At 55.2% G+C, this 22,672-nt stretch overlaps 3 protein-coding genes across 7 annotated transcripts; 1 reads left to right on the top strand and 2 right to left on the bottom strand.

Moving 5' to 3' along the window:
* Window positions 1–95: 95 nt before the first annotated feature.
* ZNF142 (zinc finger protein 142) lies at window positions 96–10,170 on the bottom strand. Of its 2 annotated transcripts, none has more exons than XM_014888072.2 (9): window positions 10,034–10,170; window positions 9,256–9,583; window positions 8,084–8,722; window positions 7,573–7,836; window positions 6,326–7,138; window positions 5,918–6,095; window positions 2,074–5,296; window positions 1,073–1,178; window positions 96–728 (listed from the first exon to the last, which is right to left on the bottom strand). In XM_014888072.2, exons 2-9 carry the CDS (start codon window positions 9,536–9,538, stop codon window positions 229–231), a joined length of 6,006 nt encoding a protein of 2,001 aa, XP_014743558.2. In that variant the 5' UTR covers window positions 9,539–9,583; window positions 10,034–10,170; the 3' UTR covers window positions 96–228. The 2 variants fall into 2 exon arrangements, with proteins under 2 accessions (XP_014743558.2, XP_014743559.2); XM_014888073.2 differs by having other exon boundaries at window positions 7,573–7,833.
* Window positions 10,171–10,174: 4 nt separating this feature from the next.
* BCS1L (BCS1 ubiquinol-cytochrome c reductase complex chaperone) lies at window positions 10,175–14,965 on the top strand. 4 transcript variants are annotated; one of them, XM_088168209.1, is made up of 8 exons: window positions 10,175–10,238; window positions 11,021–11,397; window positions 11,619–11,758; window positions 11,872–12,066; window positions 12,276–12,339; window positions 12,699–12,868; window positions 13,317–13,434; window positions 14,125–14,965. In XM_088168209.1, the coding sequence occupies exons 2-8, from the start codon at window positions 11,078–11,080 to the stop codon at window positions 14,375–14,377; spliced, it is 1,260 nt and encodes a 419-aa protein (XP_088024335.1). In that variant the 5' UTR covers window positions 10,175–10,238; window positions 11,021–11,077; the 3' UTR covers window positions 14,378–14,965. The 4 variants fall into 4 exon arrangements, with proteins under 4 accessions (XP_088024335.1, XP_014743560.1, XP_014743562.1 ...); XM_014888074.2 differs by having other exon boundaries at window positions 10,232–10,271; XM_014888076.2 differs by having other exon boundaries at window positions 10,237–10,423.
* A 1,949-nt stretch (window positions 14,966–16,914) lies between these two features.
* Window positions 16,915–22,651, bottom strand: RNF25 (ring finger protein 25). Its single transcript, XM_014888033.2, has 10 exons — window positions 22,596–22,651; window positions 22,403–22,477; window positions 22,223–22,325; window positions 22,061–22,128; window positions 21,296–21,365; window positions 21,100–21,171; window positions 20,278–20,418; window positions 19,449–19,538; window positions 18,809–18,943; window positions 16,915–18,695 (listed from the first exon to the last, which is right to left on the bottom strand). The coding sequence occupies exons 1-10, from the start codon at window positions 22,631–22,633 to the stop codon at window positions 17,976–17,978; spliced, it is 1,512 nt and encodes a 503-aa protein (XP_014743519.1). The 5' UTR covers window positions 22,634–22,651; the 3' UTR covers window positions 16,915–17,975.
* Between the last annotated feature and the right edge of the window lie 21 nt (window positions 22,652–22,672).

Here is a 22,672-nt window from a genome sequence, read left to right as displayed (position 1 = left end):
AGAGAAGGGGACCTGAGCTTGGGTTTGTGCTCTTTCTCTGGGGGCACCTGACCCAGTGTTCACACAGGGGTTCCAAGCAGCACAAAGAAACAGTATTAAAAGGAACTGAGCAATTCCTTTAATACAGTTGTGTACTTTACAACCCATATACATATATGCCTGTACACACACATACATCTCTGCAGCAGGCCTGTGCCATCAGTGCCTTAAAGCAGTTGGGATTCAGCCTCACTGCAGTATGCCATCCTTCTCCACAGGGCATCCTCCTTCCTGCTCCATTCTGGGGTGCCCCTTGGCCTGGCTCTCCCTCTGCACGGTGTGAAGGTGGACAGTGTGGGTGCTGGGGTCCTTTCCCACCCCCTGGCTAGGGTCAACAGCCCTGTGCTCAGGGTGATGCCGCTGGATGTGTTTGATGACTTGGAACTTCTGCTTGGCCTTGTAGGGGCAGTAGCGGCAGAAGAAAGGGTGCTCATTGGTGTGGGTCAGGTAGTGGTGGCGCAGGCCAGCTGCCCAGCGGAAAGCCCGCCCGCAGGCGTTGCACACATAGGGCTTCTCCTCGCTGTGCTTCTTCAGGTGAGTCTTGAGGAGAAAGCGGGTCTTGAAGGCCTTGCCACACTGCTCACAGATGAAGGAACGGGCCTCCTGGTGCCGTGTCTCCTTGTGCACCCGCAGGGCGTCCGCGCGGTTGGTGCAGTACTCGCACTCGTCACAGCGGTATGGCTTCAGACCTGTGGCAACAGGGAAGAGGATGGCACCGTGATGGGGATACAGTGCTCTCCAGTCCACGGGTCTCACCATCCCTGTAACAGAGCATCAGTCTCCAGGGACTTACCCCTACATCCCATTTTGTTAGCAGGCACACCAAGATCGTGATTTTAGTGCCTGGGGTCTGTGCCACCCAAACTTCCCTCCAACCTGAGAGCACCGCCCCCACCCCACTAGCATAGGATAATGTGCTGCCCCCACAGATGTCCTCTTCCATCTCCAACTGGGCCAATGGCAGAAGAAGCATGGAGCAGCCCCAATACCCTGCGCAGTGCTCGACAGCTTGTCCTCAGTGGGCAGCACTCACCTGTGTGCTTTGTCATGTGGTACTTGAGCTGGTTCACCCACTTGCATTTGTAGCCGCAGTCAGGGCAAAGGTATTTCCTCTCCTCCTTGTGGATCCGCATGTGATACTGGGCAAGAGAATAGGGCAAGGATGAGACCATGTCCTCTGCTCTGGGGATGTGCAGGGCTTTGGGGTGGCAGTGAGAGGCTCAAAGACAGCTCTGACATCTCCAGCTGCATGGGGGAAAGAGGGCTGTGTGCTTGCTTGGCAGGCTATGGGCAAGGGGGATCCACGCCAGAGTCAAGATGAGATGCCTGTACTGCTGAGCTGCTCTGTTCCAGCCTGTGAATGGCACAGGCTTTGCTCCCCAGTTTGGTATGTAAGGCAGAGTCAAGTTAAAAACCCAGCCCAAGAGAGCTGAGCACATTGCACAGCCTGTTCCAGGTGGCCCCAGGAGGTTCCAGCTCAGCCTGGCCATTAAAAAAGTCAATACTTCTTTTAGCAAAAGCAGACTATTTTTCCCCTCCATTACCCTATGCCTCCATCACCCACACATTTCCTGTTCTAGGAAAAGCCCTTTACCATGCATCAGGATGCTAATCACCTACAGCAACAAGGGCAGGGTCATACTCTGCTTGCAAGAAAGCAAGAGGTTTCCCTGCAGCCTTTCTAACTGGCACCACAGAACATGCTGAAGCCAGCAAGCAGACAAAGTCGACTTTGAATGGTGCAACGTGGCACCCAGAGAAAGCCAGGGATGCTAGCAGGAAAAGAAGTGAACTTAGACTGCTGCCACTTTCTTGCTTTGTTAAAAGTCTCCCTTGCCCTTAAACTGCAACAGAGAATAAATGTATTGTACTGACATGACTTTTATCTGCTTGACTCCTATTTCTGTTCAGTATGAGCCACTGAACACCAAGGATGCAACCTCCCCTTGGGAACTTCTTCCCCAAATCCCTGTGGCTGGATGCCCCTCGAGCAATGTAGATGCAGTAGGATACATTCCCAACCAGAGCTCTTACCTTGAGACGTGAGGGGTCAGCGCAGGCATATTTACAGAGGTGGCACTTGTAGGGCTTCTCACCAGTGTGGATGCGGATGTGCCACGTGATCTTTTGCCTGTTCTTGGTAGTGTACTCACAGTCTGAGCACTTGTACACGCGGGTGCCCCCATGGCCCTTCATGTGCTGGTCAAACACAAGCTGGTGCTGGCAGGCAAAGTCGCAGAAAGGGCAGTGCAGGGGTTTGTCCTGGGGGGCAGCTGGCTCGTGGCTTTCCATGTAATGCCGCACCAGCTGCTGCCGCTCCTTGGCTGCAAAGCTGCACAGCTCACAGCGGTGGCTGAAATGCTGTGTCTTGTGCTCCTCCAGTGCCTCCCGGGTGGTGAAGGTCTCCTTGCAGGTGCTGCACTCCAGGTGTGGGTGCTGCTTCTGCACGTGGCACTTGAGTGTGGCCTCACTGTGACACACGAAGTCGCACCGTGGGCAGCTGTAGGAAACCTTCTTCTCATGCCGTCGCAGGACGTGCTGCTTGAGGGCCGTCTCAGAACTGAAGCGAGCCTCACAGCGGGAGCAGCCAAAGTTGAGCTCGCCATGGTGGCAGCTGTTGACGTGGCGGGTGATGTCATTCTGCAGGTAGCTGCTGTAGTCGCAGAGGGGGCAGAAATGGGTGGGTGTCTTCTCATGCACCCGCAGGCGGTGGATGCGGAGCTTGGAGTTGGTGCCGAAGGTCTGGCTGCAGATGCCGCAGGCGATGCGCCCCACGCCGGTGTGCAGAGACTGGTGGGCCTCCAGGCGGTAGCGTCGCGTGGTGCTGAACTCGCAGTAGCGGCACTTGTGTGGCTTCACCCCCTCGTGCTTGATGCGGATGTGCTGCCGCAGGCACCGGGCCTGCTTGCAGGTGAACTCGCACTGGTGGCACTGCAGCTGTGGCCGCTTGCTGTAATGCTTGCGGTGCAGCCCGCGGTGCAGCCGCAGGGCTTTGGCCACCTTGGAGGTGAAGGGGCAGGAGGTGCAGCGAAACTCACCCAGGGTCACGCAGCCCCTCTTCTTGTGAGTCTTCATGGCCCGCTCCTGATGGCAGGTGAAGGGGCAGGTGGGACAGGAGAAACGCCTCCCCTTGGGTAGGGTGGCTTTTGGTGGGGCTGCATCCAGTGGGAGCTCGCTGGGCTGGTCTTTCTCAACACTGAGTGGGTCCCCCTCAGGGAGTTCGGTCCTTTGGGGTTCGTCCTCCTTGAGATGCACAGTGTGCTTTTCAGCACAGTGGCTCTTGAGGGCCCGCCGGGAACGGAAGGCCTCAGGGCACAGAGAGCACCAGAACTGCTCCAGGTTTCGGCAGCCATCCTCCACGTGGGAGGTGATGGTGGAGACACGGGAGCACACAAAGGAGCAGGCATTGCAGTGCAGCTTCCCTCCCTCCAGTCGGTATTTCTCTGAGGATTTCCCAGACTGGGAGGCATCAGCAGCTCCATCTGGCTCAGTCCCACTCCCTTGCTGGGGAGGCTCTTCTGCTGCCTCTGTGCTGTCACCCAGCAGGGATTTCTCAGAGGCATGACAGCCTGATGTCTGTGCCCCAGCCAAAGGAATGCCTGCTGCTTGCGTTTTACCAGGTAGCAGTTCAGCTTCCCAAGGGCTCTCAGTATGCCCAGACTCCTCTGAGCCTCCCTTCTTATTCTCTGTTTCTGTACCATTATCACCAGGCTGGTCAGCAGGCTGGCACAGTCCAGGTGCCTCCTGATTGCTTGGTTTGAGGATCTTGTTGTTCTTCAGCAGAACAGGGCACTTCTTTAGAAGGTGGGTGTTGAGTCCCCTCTGCTGCTTAAAGCTGGCGCCACACTCACGGCACACGAGTGGGGTCCGGCGGCTCTGGCAGCTGGCTTTGGAGTGCAGGGACATGGATTTCTCCTTCCGCGTAATGTATGAGCATTTCTCGCACCTAAAGACCTGGCTCTCGGACTGCACCACCAGCATTTGCACCCTACCCTCCAGCACCAGTGTCTCTGCCTGCTCCTTGTCCTGCTTCCGCAGAGCCTTCAGCACTGACTCTGAGCCACCTCTGGCATTGTCAGTGGAGGTGGTCACATCCTCTGGGACAGGCAAGTGGCCCTGTTCAGGTGTCTTCAGCATGCTGAGCCAGGCCTCTGGCAGCTTGGCTTGCCTGGTCTCTCTCATCTCAGTGTCTGCCACCACCTTGTCGTGGTCTGAGCATGACCCCTCAAGGTGACCCATGTCCTCCTCTATGGTGTCTTTTCCCTGGTTGTCTCCAGCTGTGACGCTGCCCTTCACCACCTTGTCTTCCTGTACATCTACTTCTTCCTCAAAGTCTGGGATGTCTTCGAGTGTATTGCCACTGTCCTCCAAGCCAAGGCCATCCCGGGAGCCCAGCATCTGATAGGCTGCAGGAGGCTCCTTGCAGGACAGCATTTCCACACTCTCTGGCTGGGTCACACAGGCTTCTCCAGTCAAGTTCTCCAGGAGAGGGTCAGACGAGACATTCAGTGCCTCCAAGTGCAAGGTGCAGGTCTCTGCCACATCTTCAGAAACAGTGAGCTCGGTAGAGCCTGTGGCAACATTTCCATGCACGCAGTCATCTTCCAGGGCATTGCCAGCAATAGGACAGCTCTGCTCCCCCTCGCCAATGCCTCCCTCTGCCTCGCTGCTGCTCTCTGGTGGAGCGGCATCCTGCCCAAGGAGGGGCACCACGAATACTTGCTGGTATCCCTCTTCTCCCTGGGACTCCACCTGGGATGGCTTCTCCTTTATCCACTGCTCCTTGCCAGCGAGGGGGGAACTGGCATCCACATGCAGGGCTGCACCGAGCTCACAGCCAAAGAGTGCCTCAGATGAGCTGATCTCCAGCTCCTTGCTGGCATAATTTTCCAGCCAGTCCTTGTCACCAGGAACATAGCCATGAATCTTGCGCTTATGGAAGAAGAGGCTAGTGTTACTGAAGGTGCAGTATGAACAGAGGGCACAGCGAAACTCCTTCTGCTTGGTGTGCTTGCAGTTCTCATGGTTCAGCAGTGCCTGCTTGTACTTGGTCTGGTAGGTGCAGTACTGGCACTGGAAGATAGGCACCTGGTAGTTCTGTGAATGCTTCGCCTGCATGTGCTTCTGCAGCTCGTACTTGCGCTTGCAGGCAAAGCCGCACACCTCGCAGATCAGACTTTTACCCTGGTGCCGCAGCTTGTGGCTGCTCAGCTGGTCAGCACGGTGACACCGGTAGGAGCACTGGTTACACTGGTACCTGCAGGGACAAGCAGAATTGGTCAGGCAGCACGAGGAATTGGGGCAGGCTGAGCTTCATTAGGCATGCTGAGCTCTCCTTCCCCATCCCAGACAAACAGGGAAGGGGTACTCTTCGGTTTGCCAGATCTGACCTTTGCCATCCAGACAGCTCTTAGCACAGACAACTCCTCCCTGCTGCAGCCCCTGGCACTGCTGGTTCTTTACACCCCCAGTCTGGGGACTGGAGGTAGATTCTCTGAGTATTCCATACAATGACCGTGTCAGACACACACACTCTCACGTGCATGCCAACAGCACTTCCAGCATCCCTGGAGGCAGGCTAGACCCAAAGGAGGTGATAATTTGGCAATCCTGAACAGGCCTTGACCCACAAACATCAGCAGAACAATGAACCCAAGCTCAGAACTGCACCTCTGTAATATACCTCCTTGGCAGCATAAAGACACTAAAAATAGTTTTGCCTCCACAGCACCATGCTGTAAGTTCAAAAACCAAATTTCTTATGTACCAGGGCAGGCATGAGAAAGTCTGACACACAGTGCAGCCAGAAGCAGACCCCTGGAGCAGGATTTGGGGAGCCCTGACTATGCTGCCTGGCCAGTGGAGCAGGGGGTCTTACCGGAGATCTCCAGTGTGCTTCCGCATGTGGACGTTCAGGTAATGCTTCCACTTGGTGATGTACCCGCACTCGGCGCACATGAAGTTCTTGTCGTTGGAGTGGGTCAGCATGTGCTTGGACAGGTAACTCACATCCCGGCACGTGAAGTCGCAGAGCTCACACTTGTGAGGTTTCTCTCCTACATGCAACACACAAATGCCTTCAGCATGACAGCCAGATAAAGCAACATGGCAGGGAAACCAGCTCAGCAGGGAGCATGCAACAACTTCAGCCAAGTGATCCTGGTTGGCAAAGCTGGTGGTGGGACCCAGGAACCCTGACCCAGCCCTCCCTGCCCACCCAGAGGCAGGACAAGACACATTTCCCACCCCAGCTCAGCTTTTGGGACGCATACAAGGGGACACCCACCAGTGTGCAACAGCATGTGCCGGATAAGCACCCGTTTGTGTGCTGTGGCGAAGGCACACTCAGTGCACTTGTGGATCTTCTCGTTGGCGTGCATCTTGCCCACATGGTCGTGAAACTCCACAGGGTTGAAAGTGGCATAGGGGCAGAAACTGCACTGGAGCTGCTCGCTGCCTGGGTGCCCCTGTTTCTTGTGCTTGCGGAAAACGTGCTTGTTGGAGCAGATGAAGTCACACTGCTGGCAGTGGAAGGCATAGTGGGTTTTCCGGTGAGCCTCCATGGCCTCGGCCGTGCCGAAGAGCAGCGAGCAGGCATGGTATTTGCACTCCACTGCCTTGATGCCATGAGCATCCTTGAGGTGACGAACAAACTCCTTCCGGTCCTCTGCACAGTAGTTGCAGTCCCCGTGGAAGCAGCTCAGCCTCTTGGGTTCAGCTTTGTGAGTCTTTAAGTGCTCCTTGAGGGCCTGGCTGAGGCGAAACTTCTCCTCACAGACAGGGCAGGAGTAAACATCAGAGTAGAAGTTGGAGATGTCCTCATGCATGCTGGCCATGTGGCGGTTGAGGGCATTCTTCTCCACTGAGCTGTAGTGGCAGAGTGGGCAGCGATGAGCCTTCTCACCTGTCTCCCGCATCATGTGGATTTTCAGCTTGCTTTTGCTGGTGAAGTACTTGTGGCAGTTGGGACACTGCAGGCTGGGGTCAGGGAAGTGCAGGTGGAGGTGCTCTACCAGGTGGGTCCGCTTTTTGAAACACCGCTTGCATTCAGGGCACATGTGGGTTTTGTAGAGGTACTCGGAGCCTTCTGCAACATCTCCTGGGAGAACAAAGGAGGGGGGAGCAGTCAATAGGGAAAAGATAGAGAGCACAGGCAGATGTTCTGTCCCTGATCCAGTTGTGCCAGGGTGGGGATTTATACTCATGTGCAGTCACACAGCCACCACCTACTCAGAGGGACTGTCCCCAAGCCACCAGCACACTTCAGGTGAGCTCTTTCCAACTCAAAACTGGCAAAGCACAGCCTAGATCAGGCCTGTCCCCAAAGACAGGCAGACGTTTGCCTAAACCTGACAGCATGCAGGAAAAGAAGGTACATATTTGCTTGGGCAGAGGTTGGGGGAACAAGTGCGCTGGTATATGCAGGAGATGTAAGGTCACTCATGAACCTGGGCCACATTTCCCTGCCAGCCCTGTGGATGTGGTGCTTGTTCACAAAGCCTGAGCATCTCCTGATAAGGCCCTGCATCCTACCTTTGAAATGCTGTGCTTGTGGCACTCCAAATTTTTTGGGAGCTGCCTTCCCATCCTCTTTGGCTTTGGCTTCGCATAGGCTCTCGCCGTCCTCCTCTGGTGACTCATCCCCACTGCTGTCCGAGTCCTCTTCTTCAGCTGATGCTTTCTGTCCCTTCAAGGAGCTGTCCTCAGTACCTGCAGGCTTTGCTGGCCTGGCTTCTGCTGTGCTGGCTTTCCAGCCAGGGTGGCAATTACCTGGCTCCTCCTGACCTTCTGATGCTGCTTCAGTGGGGATAGAAAAAAAGATATCATCATGCTCCAAGCAAGAGGAAGCCACTCTCACACACCCACACACATGCAGAAAAAACACCTGGCTGAGATGGAGGGCACAAACCATGCTGCAGGGAGGCACAAACGCAGGGTTCCCAGCCTTCCAGCTTCACCCCCCACTCCTCCAGTTGTAACTGGGATGCACAGACACAGCCAGCCTCTGCAGCACCCGCAGGCCTCAACCCCCACCCAGCCATACCTGATGGCAGGATGCAGCACTGGTCAAAGCCGTGGGGGTCTGAACCAGGGGGGTGGCCTGTTGTGGGCATCTCAGAAGGTGACTCAGTGGTGTGACCCTTCCTGTGCTGCCAGAAGAGCTTGGCATTGGCTGTGATGAAGTCGCAGTGGCTGCAGTGGAAGGGGAAGTGCGTGCGGTGGTGCTGTTCCATGGCCTGGCGGCTGGGGAAGAGCAGCGGGCAGGCCCGGCAGGCGCAGGACACGGGGGAGGCCCCGTGCAGGTGGCGCAAGTGACTGCGCAATTGCTTGCGGTCCTCTGTGGTGAAGTGGCAGCCCCTTTCGGGACAGGGCAGGGCTCCTGACGGGGCACGATGGGTCTTGAAGTGCTCCTTGAGTTGGCCAGGCTGCAAAAACGCCTCCTGGCAGACAGGGCACAGCAGGCACTCGGGAGCAGAGCCCTCCTGTGTGCTGACTCCGGGCAGCTCTGAGCCCCCAGGGTCATTCTGGCCCTCGCTGGCAGAAGCCAGCAGTGCCCCTGGGAGTTCCAGGTGCTCTGGGGGGGGCAGCAGTAGGCACTGGTGCTGGGACAGCAGGGAGGGCTCTGAGAAGCTCTGTCCACACCTCTCGCAGAAGTACAGCTCCACCACTTTGACCAGAACCTCTGCAGGTGGCAAGGGATGAGTGTTAGAAGAAGCCTTTTCCAGGCCCAGAGCTTGGGACTGGTGGTTCAGTTCCAGCTCTGGATAAGGAGAATAAATCCCTCTTGCCACAAATCACATTTTGGGAACCACATCCCTCATAAGAAGGGGAATACCCAGGTGGCCATGATAACCAGTTCTGTCCATTTGCACCTTTGAAGTATGCAGAGATGAGAGGTTGGCCTGGCCCATTCCTGTTAGATGTGCCCACACTGGACCCACATGGGAAGCATGCTGAGGGGGTAGCAGTTCAGGTGGAGATCTCTGCCTGGTCCCTACTGACAGCCTGGAGTGACCCCCTCATGCAGCATGCAATTCCCACAGCCACTCTCCCCATCCCCACACCCAGCTGGTGTCAGGTTTGTGCTCAGTGGTGGCACCAGACTCATGATGCAGGGTCAGAGATCTGAGGGCACGTGGGACAGGGACCCTGGACAGATCTCTCTAGTTCTGCTGACTGCAGTGGGGCCCATTCTGCACTCCCTGCACTTCATACCTGTGGCACTGGCCGCGTTGCTCAGTGTCACATTGCCAGCCACTGCCTCGATGAATATTTCCACATTGCTTCCTTCAGCATGAGCCCCTTCCCCAGGCATCGATGCCTCTGCCAGCAGCAAGTCCTGGCTGGCAGCCAGTGGGGGTGTCCCAGCCAGACCAGTGCTGGCCATACCAGGGCTTCCCACGGCTCCCACCTCTCCTGGTGTGGGCAGGAGCAGCTCCGAGCACAGAGTCTCCATCTCCCTGCTGGCACCCTCTGATACAGTCACTGCTGCACTCATTGCCACTGGGCACTGCCCTGGCGATGGGCTGGATGACCTCTCAATCTGAAACAGAAGAAAGCACTTTAAATGAAGGACATCCCAGAGCCCAAGAGGATTTTAGGGAGCAGCCTGTGATGCCAGTCTCGAGGCAGAGTATTTAAATTCTGGCTCCTTTCTGCTGTGCCCCAAGCAGGCCGCTGGCAAGCCCTCCTGTCACAGGGTAGACAAGAGTGCAAGGACACCTGTACCTTCTCCCTGAGCCCAACACCCAGGGCTTGCTCCCTGGGTACAGCTGGGCCGACCCCCGAGCCCATCCTCAGAGTTATGCCCAGTCTCCAGCCAGCAGGTGCCCTCACGAATCCCGCTGGGCCAGGCTCCCCCCAGTCCCTCGCCTTTCACCCCAGGATGTTCCCGGCACCTCCAGCCCGTCACTCCAGGCTGTTCCCGGCCCTCCCAGCCCCTCACTCGTCATCCCGAGCTGTCCCCGGGTGCCCCCAGCCTCTCGCCGCTTACCCAGGGCTATCACCAAAGTCGCCTCAACCCGGGCTGTCCCCGCCGCCCCGGGTCCCCCTGCCCCGGCACATCTCGGTGGTGGTGTCGAGCGGCGAGAGCGCCGCCCTTTGTGCCGGTCGCGCAGCCGCTCTGCCCGGCCCGGCCGGCCCCGCTCTATGGTGCGGCCGGAAGCGACGCGGGCGGGAGCGGAAGCGGCGCAGCTCAGGTGAGCGGCGGCAGCGGCACCGGCTGGAGCGGGGTGAGGGTGGTGGGGGATTCTCCGCGGATTGGCCGAGGCTGGGTCTCTGCTGCGGGGAAGGCCGGTGTGGATCCAGGTCTTTTGCAGGCGAGGGTGGAGCTCCTGCGGGGGGTGGGGGCTGCGGGACCCTGCTCACGGGACGCCGTGCCCTGGTAAGGAGGAAGGTCATGACTTATTCTATTGGCGGCGGGATTCTGTATCTGAAAGAGCAGAGCGTGGCTGTGTGTCTGGCGGGGAAGCTCCCCCTCGTTCCCAGTACATGACAGACCTGTTGAGGGTGTTGGAGAAGCTTCAGGCCCCCGGAGTATGCGGCTATAATCTAGACATGCGCCTTCTACCACCGTCGTGTGCCCGTTCTCAGAAGCAAAGACCCGGCTTTTGGCTCAGCCTGGGGGTGTGTTTCAACTTTTTCAAACGATAAGCCTTAAATAATTGCAGTGCTCATGATTTCTGGCTGCTCAAAGAATAAAACCCTGTAAAACTCTGGTCTTCTTGTCTTGACTGAAGAAGCTGCAGATGCTCCTGTGCTTCTTCAAGAGTCTCCTGGCCCCCTTCTGCTTGGCTCACCCAGTGGCCTTCAGAGAGGGAGAAGGTTCCTGCTGCCAACAGGAACACTTGATAATAAGCACAGATGTCGGAAATCCTAATGTGCCAGGCAGCCCTTCACCTTGAAGCCTGGCCACAATAAAGGGTAGGGAACTGTGGGTGATCTGTTGTGTTCCTTGTTACCATTCAGTCTTTCCTCACAGGTTTGTTGCCGGAGTGCAGAAACAATGCAGTGGAAAGGAGCTGCCTAACCTCCCACAATGCCCTTTTCTGACTTTGTCTTAGCACTGAAGGACAACCCATATTTCGGGGCTGGGTTTGGCCTCGTTGGGGTGGGCACAGTCCTGGCAGCGGCCCGTAAGGGTGCCCAGTTTGGGCTGGTGGCTTTCAGGCGCCACTATATGATCACCTTGGAGGTGCCCAGCAAGGATAAGAGCTACCAATGGCTGCTGAACTGGGTCTCCCACCACGCCAAGCATACACAGCACCTCAGTGTTGAGACGTCGTACCTGCAGCATGAAAGTGGGCGTGTCAGCACCAAGTTCGACTTTGTCCCCAGCCTCGGGAATCATTTCATCTGGTAAGGGAGAATAGGGGAAAACAGTTTGGGGATTGAGCCTCACTTTGGCAAATTGGGAGGCCTGTAGAGCCAGTGGAGAGGATCCTGCCTCCTCTCTGGGTCTGGGTTAGGGCACGAGATGAAGAGTAGCAGTGTGAAATTATTTCCTTACATGAGATGAGTGTTCGTGATGCACGAACCAGTGCTGGATCACTCTACACCTACCTGTCTTCCTGCTCCAGGTACCGCAGGAAGTGGATTCGCATCGAGCGCAGCCGGGAGACGCAGATGCTTGACCTGAACACAGGGACCCCCTGGGAGTCTGTCACCTTCACTGCACTGGGCACTGACCGGGAGATCTTCTTCAATATCCTTCAGGAAGGTCCGTAGGGTAACTATGTGGGGTCCTGCTGGGAACAGCCTACTCCCTGGAGATGCCCAGGGCTTCACGGGAGATCCTCTTCCCTGGCAGCTGTCCCCTCTGCCTCTCTGCAGCCCGGGAGCTGGCGCTGCAGCAGCAGGAGGGGAGGACGATCATGTACACGGCCGTGGGAGCAGAGTGGCGTCAGTTCGGCTTTCCCCGCCGCCGCCGGCCCCTCAGCTCCGTGGTGCTGGACAAAGGCGTGTCAGAGAGGCTGGTTCAGGATGTCAAGGAGTTCATCAACAACCCCAAGTGGTACAATGAAAGAGGCAAGGCTCCGGTGTGGTGTGCTCTGTGCGGTGTGGGGTGGGGCAGGATGCTCATGGTCCACTCTGGAATTGGCTGTGGAGAGATTTTTCCCTGCCACTTACCTTCTCCAGATGTATCCTCTTTGTGTGCTCAGCATAGGACCATAGCTTGAAGGGAGGGAGCACAGAGCAATTAAGGTCGTTATCCTAAATGAACACTGTCTTTTTAGGGATCCCCTACCGAAGAGGCTATCTGCTTTATGGTCCTCCTGGATGTGGGAAAAGCAGCTTCATGTGAGTATTGTCAGCTCTCTGCTCTGGGCCAGAGCAGTCTTGGATGAGAGGGTGTGGATGAGTTTGGGTTTGGAATACAGGAGTGGGCTGTGCCTTATGTAGGCTACCTGTCGTAAGCATTTGCATTGCTGTGGCACTGTGACAAGTCAGAATGACAAGCCCTTTGTGCCCTTGCTTTGCACAGTGCTGCATGGTATGGGCTGAACAGGGGCTTCCACCCACCCACCCCTCAGATCTGATCCTTGCTGGGAAAGGACCCCTCTGTTCTCTCCCTGACTGCTAAGGGGAGAAATCAAGATTTTTCCTTGACTGCAGGCTTTCCCACTGTGATTCATCCTTGTGGTTTTTGTCCTTTCCAGCACAGCCCTGGCTGGAGAACTGGAGTACAGTATCTGCCTGCTGAGCCTCAGTGACCACAGCCTCTCTGATGACCGGCTCAATCACCTCCTGAGCGTAGCACCACAGCAGAGCATCATCCTGCTGGAGGATGTGGACGCTGCCTTTGTCAGCCGAGACCTTGCTGCTGAGAGTGAGCACTGCCCCTGTTCCCGGGCCAGCAGCAGGAGGGAGGTTCCCTGGCTGTACCAGGAAAATGTTTGGACTCTGGGCTGCTCAACTGCACCAACAGAGACCAGGAGTGGGGGAATCTCTCAGGCTTCAGGGCCCAAACTGGGACTTAACCAGTTTTCGCAAGGCTGTAAAAGGGAATTTAGATTCTTTATCCTCAGGCTAAGGTCCTTGTCCTGCCCAGCTACTTTCAGGATGAGGAGAAGGTGGCTTTCCTTCTCATTCTCTGTGTTCCCGTGGGTGTGTGTGGGCAGGGGAGGTGAATATGCTGCCAGCCGGGCCAGAGGGTCACCCTCCAAACAAGGAGTGAGTGGGGAGATTGGCATAAGTCTCAGGTGATAGCAGGTGGCCTACAAGCCTGCACAGGGTTAGTGTCCAGCAGCTACAATCTCAGACACATCTGTTCCCAGACCCAGCTGTGTACCAAGGCATGGGGCGCCTGACTTTCAGTGGTCTCCTCAATGCACTGGACGGTGTGGCCTCCACAGAAGCCAGGATTGTCTTCATGACCACCAACTTTGTGGACAGGTCAGAGCTGCCCCTGGGAGGGAGTGGGGTGGGTAGCACAGGAAAACTTTGCTCCCTTTTGCTGGGCTTTATTTACTGAATTCTCCTGCATGAAATTGGGGGTACAGATTTCCCACACTCTCCCTTGGGATGCAAATCCTTTGATTGCTGATCAGGATTTCTTTGGCTGGAGCCTCAGATGCCTACTGGCTATTCATAACATGGTTGTGTCCTTCAGGAGTGGGTTCACCTTCCTGCCCATGGGGACCTGCAAGTTTTGATGTTGTTTCCATGCTGTGGGTGAAGTGCTGGCCTCATGTGCAGCCCATTGGGTTGCTCGGAATCAGCCTGAGCTCATGGTGCCTGGACAGCTGCTGTGCTGTAGCAGGCTTGGTTCACTCCACACTGAGCTGGCCTAGGGGTTTGTTCAGAGGTTGCTCGTGGGACAGAGATGAGCAGAGCTGTTTCCTAGGACATTCTTGTCCTCCTTTGAAGTAAGTCCTTCCCCAGCTCTCTCTCCTTTATTTTTGGGTTGATTTCCCCCTCAGTCTCCCCAGGGATGAACCTGTTTTGCCCCTTACCATCTCACAGTGCATGGCACTTTGCAGAAAGGATGGGGGCTGTGCTAGTGTGGATAGGGACTTCCTGCAGGACTCACCCTGAACTGATGCTTTGATCAGGTTTTCCAGCCCCACCTTTGTCTCTTGACAGGTTGGACCCAGCCCTGGTGCGTCCTGGCCGTGTGGATCTGAAGCAGTATGTGGGCCATTGCTCCCACTGGCAGCTCGCCTGCATGTTCCAGCGCTTCTACCCCGAGCAGCCCCCAGCTGCAGCCCAGCGGTTCGCGGAGCAGGCTCTGGCAGTCTCCAAACAGATCAGCGCTGCCCAGGTGCAAGGCCACTTCATGCTGTACAAGACGGACCCTGAAGGAGCCACTTCAAACATAAGCTCCAGCCTGCAGTGACCAGGGGTCAGCTTTCCCTTGTGACATGGAGAGGACTGGGACAAAGATTTGATCATCCCAGGGATGCCATGAAGCTGCCCACCTGCACAGGCCATGTCTCTGTTCACCTGTTCCTCTCCTATGCCTTGGTTCGGGAGAGTCAGAGCTGCCAGCCTCACAGCAAGGGAGGAAACCTGGCTCTTGCTGCTCCCGATTTGGGTGCTACTGCATCAGCCCTGTTCACCAGTGTGTGCCTCATGCTGGGATTGCTGTAAGCTACCAAGGCTCCTGGTGTGAATCCCCTTCCTTGTGGGTCAGCCTGGAGGTGCCCCAGAAGGTCATTTCCTTTGGGCAGGACATTGAAGTTCTACACTGCTAAAAGCGTCTATGTTTTTTTAAAACAGTGGTCTCACTGGTTTGTGGATATCCTCTGTGAAGTGCACAACACAGCTCTTGTCTCTCTGGTCCATTTTCCTGCTGGTTGCCCCTCTATCCAGTTGCTGGTCCAGAGCCTTCCTGACCAGGGCCTAGCAAGGCCAGTACTGCAAATCCAGTGTTTCTGAAAAAATGAAGTTCCTAAGAGATAACTCATTGTCCCTTAGGCTCCAAGCTGGTGTCACTGGTCCTGCTGAATTACGATGCCAAGCCACAGATCTGCTTGGATATTGTTGCTAGGTGGGCATGACTGTCCTTCCCACCAGAGATGTGGGGCCCTGGAGCTGTATGAGGGCAGATGAGAGGCCTTGGCCAGTCACAGCCTATCCTCCCAAGAGCTCTCCCAGTTCCTCTTGCAGAATCCTGAAAATCAGTTTCCCCAAAGCCAGTCCTATGTTAATGTGGTCAGTTTTGGGGGTTGCATCACCTTGCTTGGGCTGGGGGAATGGGTTCCAAGCCAAACGCAAATTGTAGGTCACTTCTTAGCCCTCCTCTGGACTCTGCCCTGTGTGGCCAAGGGCATAGCCAAGAGCACATGGCAATACACAGAAGCACAGTCAGTGGCCCCTGGATGGATTTTGGTGTAAACAGGCACTGCTTTAATGCAACCCCAAACTTGGACAAATGTTTCTGCAAACGAAGGAGCAGGATGCTGCTCATTGGCATCTCACCTTGTGTTTGGCCATCCCATAGAGGCTGGCTGCTCAGATCCAGCTTCTAGTGAGTGACTGGCAAATGTCCCACAGCTGTCTGGGAGGATGGGGAGTGTTTAGGGGGGAGCCAGAGGGACCCGATGCCACCACACGCAACATCTTTCACTGCTTGCTTTTTTAATAGTGTTAATGCTACAGATGCTGCCAGTGCCTTTCTGCCTGGCCTGAGTTAAGCCTCACAACAGCCTTGTGAGGTAGGTGAGTGACACAAGTGGACACCAAGCAAGGGGACTCATGCCAGCCTGCAGGTTGTCTTCATCCCCTCTGACCTGGAGGTTTGGTTTGTTTATCCCAAATTCACTTCCATATACTGTTGCAAAATGCTCTCTGCTCCAGGCTGACAGCAGTGAGTCAGAGAGGGCCTTTCCTAAAGCACTACTCCCAGGAAAAAATCCCTCCCTACTAACATATCTGGCATTTGATTAAAGTTATCCAAGTCCTCACTCTGATTTCCATGGCTGAATTCCCATGCTCCAAACATGGCACAGCAACGTTCCTGCTGAGAGTAATCCTGGCTCACCAGAGGAAGCCAAGGAGCTTCAGCTGCTCTGAGGGGCAGAGATCTTCCATGACATAATCAAATGCCTTTCTTGGAGCACAGCAGTTTCACCAGTGAAGGTAGAAGGTAGCAGAACAGGTACGAATGTCAGGTAAAGTCTGCACCTTTTCACCCACGTGTGGGCAGGCCATTCCCCCAGAAACCAGCTAAACAAGGACAGAGTGAGCACTGAAGAAAAATTAGGGCTCTCTTCAGGGCACAAATGCTCAGCTGTCATCCTCAGATTACCCAGCCCAGAACAGGTAGTGTAGGCTCAGGCCAATGAGGGAGAAAAAAAAGAATGATTTTAGAGCGTTAAGGTTAAAAATAGACCAGTGTTGGAAATTTTAGCACAGAAGGTTCTTGGGCAGCAGGTTAAAACAACCTCTTCAGGTCCAGGCATGGAGTAAGCAGGGCAGCAAATGAGTTATTCTCAGTCCAGAAAGGGAGTAGTGCAACTTTCATGTGCCAAAGCTCAGCCAGACAGATGTGTGCACTAGCAAATGCCCTCCTGGTATACACAGCCATTCACTTCCTGGAGATTTCACATGAAGTTCTGGCAAGTCCATTGTAGCACTTATTTCTGCACTTAGCAGAAGAAGTAACAACCCTCGTGTGGGCACAAGAGGTAGGGGACAAGGCACAAACAAGTGTGAAGGAATCAGTATTGTCCAGGTGAGGCAGAGAGCTTATACTAAGCCAGGCAAAGCAGGGAGCCCTCCTGCCACCCAGGAATGCCAGGGGAAGGTCTCTGCCTCAGCCCTGGTTCTAGGGAACAGGGAAGGAATTGAGAAATACCAGGGATCAACACCTTTGCTCCAAAAAGCAACAAACAGTAGCAAAAGGGCAGAGAAAACAAAGGGAGCATACTCTGCAGAAGACTCAGTGAATTAATTTAATAGCACTGCCCCATTTGGGGCAATGGGAACACTCTTCATGGCTTTGGATTGGGACACCATTTACATCTGTGGAGCAGCAGCAGGTGTAAAGGTGCACCAAGTTAGTTTAAACAGCAAATCCTCATTTAAGGAATATCAGCTTGAAGATTACAGGAAGGTAGAAGTATCCAAAATACTGGGGCATGTTTTCACTTCTGGGTTGTCACAAGTGCCCAGAGACAGCCTGGCCTTGGAGGGGGATTCTGACACATACAGGTTACAAAGCAGAGCACTCTCTCCTGAGGTACCCCCATCAGCTTCAGCCTGCACAAAAGCAGCTGAAAGACAGGGCAGGAGCTCCAGTTAAATACGGGCTTCCTGGAGAAGCAGGAGCCAAGGTGAAGCCTTGGCCACCAGACAGCCATGACCTGCCAGTCTGTTGACTAAAGCTTAACTTGGATTGCCTGGTTGGGACTGGGCAATGTCCTGTGTAATAAGGACTTGCCTGGCCAATCCCAGCAGTTGGAAAGGTGCTCTGAGAAGGAATGGGAGACAGAACAAGTGGAGCTGAGCTCCAAGATACTGCCCTGGCACAGTACCATCGCTTGGCACCACTACAGCTCCCCTGGCTTCTGGGGAAGGTCTTGCCAGACTTTGGCTCTGCCATGGCACCATGCTGGTCTCAGTCCCTTTGCTCTGTAGGTGTGCACATTTCTTGGCATTTCATGTATAGGGACAATGGCTGCAGGTCCCCAAAGCTGCCTCTGTCTTCTGGGTCCTGTAAGACCAAGGCTGATATGATCTCTCAATATTCCACTTCTCCAATGCTGGTAACAACCAGCAGCTCATGCCAAGATGCTTTACACTGCATTAACACTATGCTTAAATCTGCACCGTTTACACTGGCGACACTGCCTGTCCCAAGCTGTCCCATGTGCCAAATGCCTCCTCCCTTCCAGGGGGTACAGTATCTGCTTGCTACTGCTTCATTTTGCCTTAATTGTTCTCCCAGAAACAGCCCTTTTTTCCCCCAGCCCAGCCTCTCATCATTCTTGTTAAGAGCCACTCTCCTCAAGATGGGCTTCTTGATGTCCACGGGGCCTGAACACCCCTCGGCCTCTTGAAGCTCTGGGGTAGGAACCACGCTCCTGAACTCTGGACCTGTCCCATCTTCCACAATCCCAGGGCCTATGGTGGCCCTGCCAGTTGGGGGCAGCTTTGTGGTCACTGTGGTTGAACATCAGGTTCTCCTTTTTCCTGCCCTGGGCCTCAGTCCCCTCCTCTGTGCTCCATTTCTCCACATTATGGTGCTCCCCTTTCAAGTCCACAGTTTCTGTTGCTAGTGAGGGGTCTTCATGGCACAACTCCTTTCTTTCAGCCAAGGGAGCAGCCCTGCTTCTACTATGAGGCTTTGAAAACTCCTGGCTGTGCCGTCCAGCAGGTCTACGCTCTGGTCTCTGGCTGAAGACCCTGGGCCCCCTGGAGCCATGGAATTGATGACAGGCTTCCTCCCCTGGTTCCTGCGAGCCACTGCACAGCTGCCTGCCCCGGCCTCTGGAGCCTGGCCTCTCCCCTCTGTGCCTCTCCCTCTTGCTCAGTTGTTCTCTGGGCACAGCAGACCTCTCAGGCCGCCCGGGTTCCACTCTGGCCTCTGATGCCCCAGCTGGCTCAGGAGCTGAGGCCTGGTTGGGCGGCTGGGGCACATCCGCAGCACGGGCACTCACCGACAGCTCAGAGGTAGTGGCTGCTTGGCCTGGATCCACAGCAGCTGGAGGCTGAAAGAAAGAAGCCACTGGTTAAGAAAAGGACAGGGGTGTCCCATAGCAGATGACAGTGCTTGATCCTGCAGCCCAGAGCCCTCAGCAGCTCTCTGCCCCCAGTGCCGTACCGCCTGGAGGCTGATGAAATACCGGTTCCTCTCTGCCTCAGGGTCGATGATTCCCCCTTTCTCTTGCTGTCTCTTGAAAATCAGGCGCAGTTCTTCCTGGTGCTGCAGCACCTTGGCATCTGGCCTGTAAGGCTCCTGAGCAGAAGAAAGCAAGGCAGGGTAAGGGCTCTCCCAACACCTAGCATGGATAGGCAGTGGCAGGGCTGGGAGCTACTCCCCAAATCCTTTTTTGCACAGTGCCAGGCAACCTGCTTCCTTCTGCCACATTGACCAGGCCTACAGATGCATGTGAAATCCCTGGGCAGAAGCCAAGCATCCCTGTGCAGACCCACTGCTTCTGCAGTGACTGCCTTGGGACATCTTGTGAGACAGGATGCAGAGAAGCTACCATCAAGTCACTCTCCTGACCTGATTGTATCCCAGTAAGTGCAGGGATGTTCCCCATGGCAGAATCACCTCTCTCTCAGCACATCTGCTCAACTCAGGGCTATACAACTGAACCTGCTCACTGTGAACTGCCCTTTGGATGGGGCATCTAGAAGGATCTGAGAGAGTGTGTGTGCATTCATCCCTTACAGTGTCCCAGCTGAAGCTACCCAGTGAGAAGGCACAACTGGGCAGGTGAGCCCCCATCTCTTACCAGAGGGTGCTGCGGGGGTGGTGCTGCCTTCAGAGCACAGAGGTCGTAGACCAAGGTCTCCCGGCAGACAGGGCACTGCACACCAACTTCCTGTGGGGAGGCAAGAGATGATTTGCAAACCCTGCCTGTGACCCAGCTCACGCACTGCCCCATAACACCACCCTGGAAGCAGAACAGGGTGGTCTTCTTCACTCTTCTGCCAAGGTAAGGAAGCCTAGAGGTGTTCCAGCAGCATGAAAGCAGCCTGGCACCTCAACAGCTGCTATGGAAGATGTCTCCACATGAGGCATGCTGGAATTTGTGCTCCAGCAGCTGACTGCTTTACAAAGCACCCCTGTCAACACATATGGCTTCAGCCCTCAGCGTAAGATCTATTTTTTTCTGCTCCAAACTGGAGTGTCATCTAGGCAGCACCTCTTTGGAAGAGCTTGTAAGAAGGAGCCTTTGATTTGTTCCATGCTCAGCTGTGCTGTTTGCTCTGCAGCTGACAACTGTTCCAACACGTGCTAGGCAGGTTTTATCACCCCAAAACACACGTTATTGTGTTTACCTGCTGCAACTGCCCACAGTTCAAGGACTAGGACTAGGGAAGGAGCTCTCTTTTCTAACTTCTATGGTTCCAGAAGTCTAAAAATGCAACTCCCTTACCCCCTCACAGAGCAAGCACTGTCCCAGAGATCCAATAAACCAACTTGTTTGGTCAGGAAGGGCCCTTGGAGGTAGCTTAGTCTCATCTCTGCTGATGCTCACTGCAGGCTCCATGTCCCAGAGAGGGTGATACAAATGTTACAAGGGTCTGTGCAGGGGGCCAAGGAAGGAGGCCCAATACCTGTTTGGGGGATGATGCAAGGTGCTGCTCTCTCTCCTCCTGCTGCATGAGGATCTCCTCCTCCATGTGCTGGGCATAGCGGGCCAGACAGTGGGAGTGGAAGTAGTGGTAGCACTGGGTCTTTGTGAAGGCTTCTTTCTCCTGTCAAGAGAAAAGGTTATCTTTGAAGGATTTCTAAGCAAAGAGTTGTGTAGCCAACCAGCTGAGCTCGGTTTTCACTTCCATATCAGTGGTATCCATAGAGAACTAATGCAAGTGCTGGCAGAGCCACCCAGCATGTTTTGTTGGGCTGCATCTCTACTACTTCAGCAACTACTGGCATGCTGCTTCTTGTTTCAAATGTTAGAAACACTCCTAATGTCAAGATGCAAAGATTTTATGACTAATTTATCCGCATTTGTTTCTGTGTAAACAGCAATCTTCCCACCTGATATATTCTCCTTCCTAGGCAGGTGTTGACTTTCCTTGCAACCCTGGTAAGGCCTGCTACCCTGTCCCAACAGGCCTCGTGGATATGTTCTAGTCCCTCCTGACCACCTGTGTGCTGAACTTCAGGTGAGGTGTAGCCAACACTGGGAAGCTGAAATGTACCACTAACTAGCCCCAGGGCCTATGCTTCTTTGGAGATGCTCATTTTCTGTAGAAGATTATCTAGAGGTTGATGGGAAGAGCAGAAAAGGAAAGGCCTTGTGCAGAATGGGAGGCAGAGGGCTGCTGGGGTGCATCTTGGTCCTAGGCTGATATCCCAGTGTCAGACTTGCCTCACCTTTTCTCTTGCCTCACTTCGCAGTCAGTTTGTGGAGTGAAGAGACACAAGCCTACCTGGAATCCATAGAGGCAGATTACACACTGTCCTTGAGGAATATTGTTGTCAGTGAGGATCTCCTTTCCCTTCTGTGAAAGCATTAAAGCAAACGTTTTACTCACTGGCCTGCCCATGGGCTCAGGGATGTCCTACCCCTTGGGCATTTAGGGCTCAGCGTCTGTGGCTTGCCACACCCAATCTCCTCACTCTCACCTCGATCAGTTCATAGAGCACCTCTGTCCCCAGCCTGGCTTCAGCAACACTTCTGAGGGTCTGGGAAATCCTACAGCAAAGCAGCAGAAATACTTAATGCAAATTTAGCTATACCTTTTCACTGTCCCACGTACCTGCCATGATAAGAAAGAGAACACTGGTGTTCAGGCTTTGGTTGGAGCACAGAATAGGCACACATGCACACACACATTCATGTGCTGTCTAGGCTCCCCACAAGCCAGTGCACAGGAAGCCTTTGTCATGACAGGTCTTGCAGGAGCAGGTTTGATGATGGCCTCAGCTTGAGCTCACACAGCACCCTTTGGTTTTGGCGAATCCCAGGCTTTTTTTATCTGACGGCAGCCCCTGAGCAGGTCTCCTGGGAAGCACATCCTCTCATACTGCTGGCAGGCACCAAGGTCTCTACACACATTCCACTGCACCAAGGACCAAAGCAACAACAGGCTGCCGAAGGACTTGGATCAGTCCCAACTCTGTCAGGACAGGACCAGCAACTTTCAAGGCCCCGGGGATCCAAATAACATTTCAGGGGGACCACAGGGGAACAACCACAAGGTGGACCCCTCTGTGTCAAATTCGTCACCAGTGGCTCCTGAGAGATTTAGGACAAAGTGATTTAGGGACCTGTATCCATCTGTTAACCAGACACGAGAAGCCACGTGAATTAGAGAAGGCTTGTCCATCAGTTCTGCCTCTCGATCTCTGGAGGAAAGGATTTCCACTCCCCACCCTCCTGGCACTCACTTTTGAATTTGCTCATCTGACAGCCCCCGTGGATTCCTGATGGAGATCTCTGGAGCTTTATCAGGATACTGGAATAAAAGAGAAACACCCAAAGCACAACAAGGAAGGTGGAGAAGTCCGAGGCCAGGAGGTGTAGGGGCACGGGGTACGCGGGCAGCCTACCTGAGGGGGCACGGAGAGCACCAGGGTGAAGCGGACGTACTGGGAGTCCTGGTCCTGGGCCGTGGCAGGGTGCAGGGTGATGCTGATCTCCCAGGGCTCCCACCTAGAGAAGGGGCATGTCGGGGTGAGGAGAGCGGCGCGGGGCCGGGCCGGGCCGGGGATGGGGAACGCAGGACGTACCTGCCCAGGCCCCGCGTCACCTGCAGCTCCTCCAGGTAGATGGACTCCAGCACCTCCACCTCCGGCGGCAGCGCCCTGCGGGAACCGACCACACGGGGGTCAGACGGCCCCGGCGGGCTGGGGGTGCGGGGACTGGGAAGGGCTCGGGCACGTGGGAGGGTGCAGAGAGCGGGGAAGGTACAGGGGCTGTTACCAGTCCGTCGCCTCCGCTTCCTCAGCGGCCGCCGCCATCTCCCCGCTCGCCCCGGAAGCGGAAGCGGGGAGCCCCGT

This window comes from Sturnus vulgaris, chromosome 7 (assembly GCF_052056855.1).
Source record: "Sturnus vulgaris isolate bStuVul1 chromosome 7, bStuVul1.hap1, whole genome shotgun sequence".
In the NCBI taxonomy this organism is placed as follows: domain Eukaryota; kingdom Metazoa; phylum Chordata; class Aves; order Passeriformes; family Sturnidae; genus Sturnus; species Sturnus vulgaris.
This window is presented reverse-complemented; position numbering and strand designations above follow the sequence as displayed.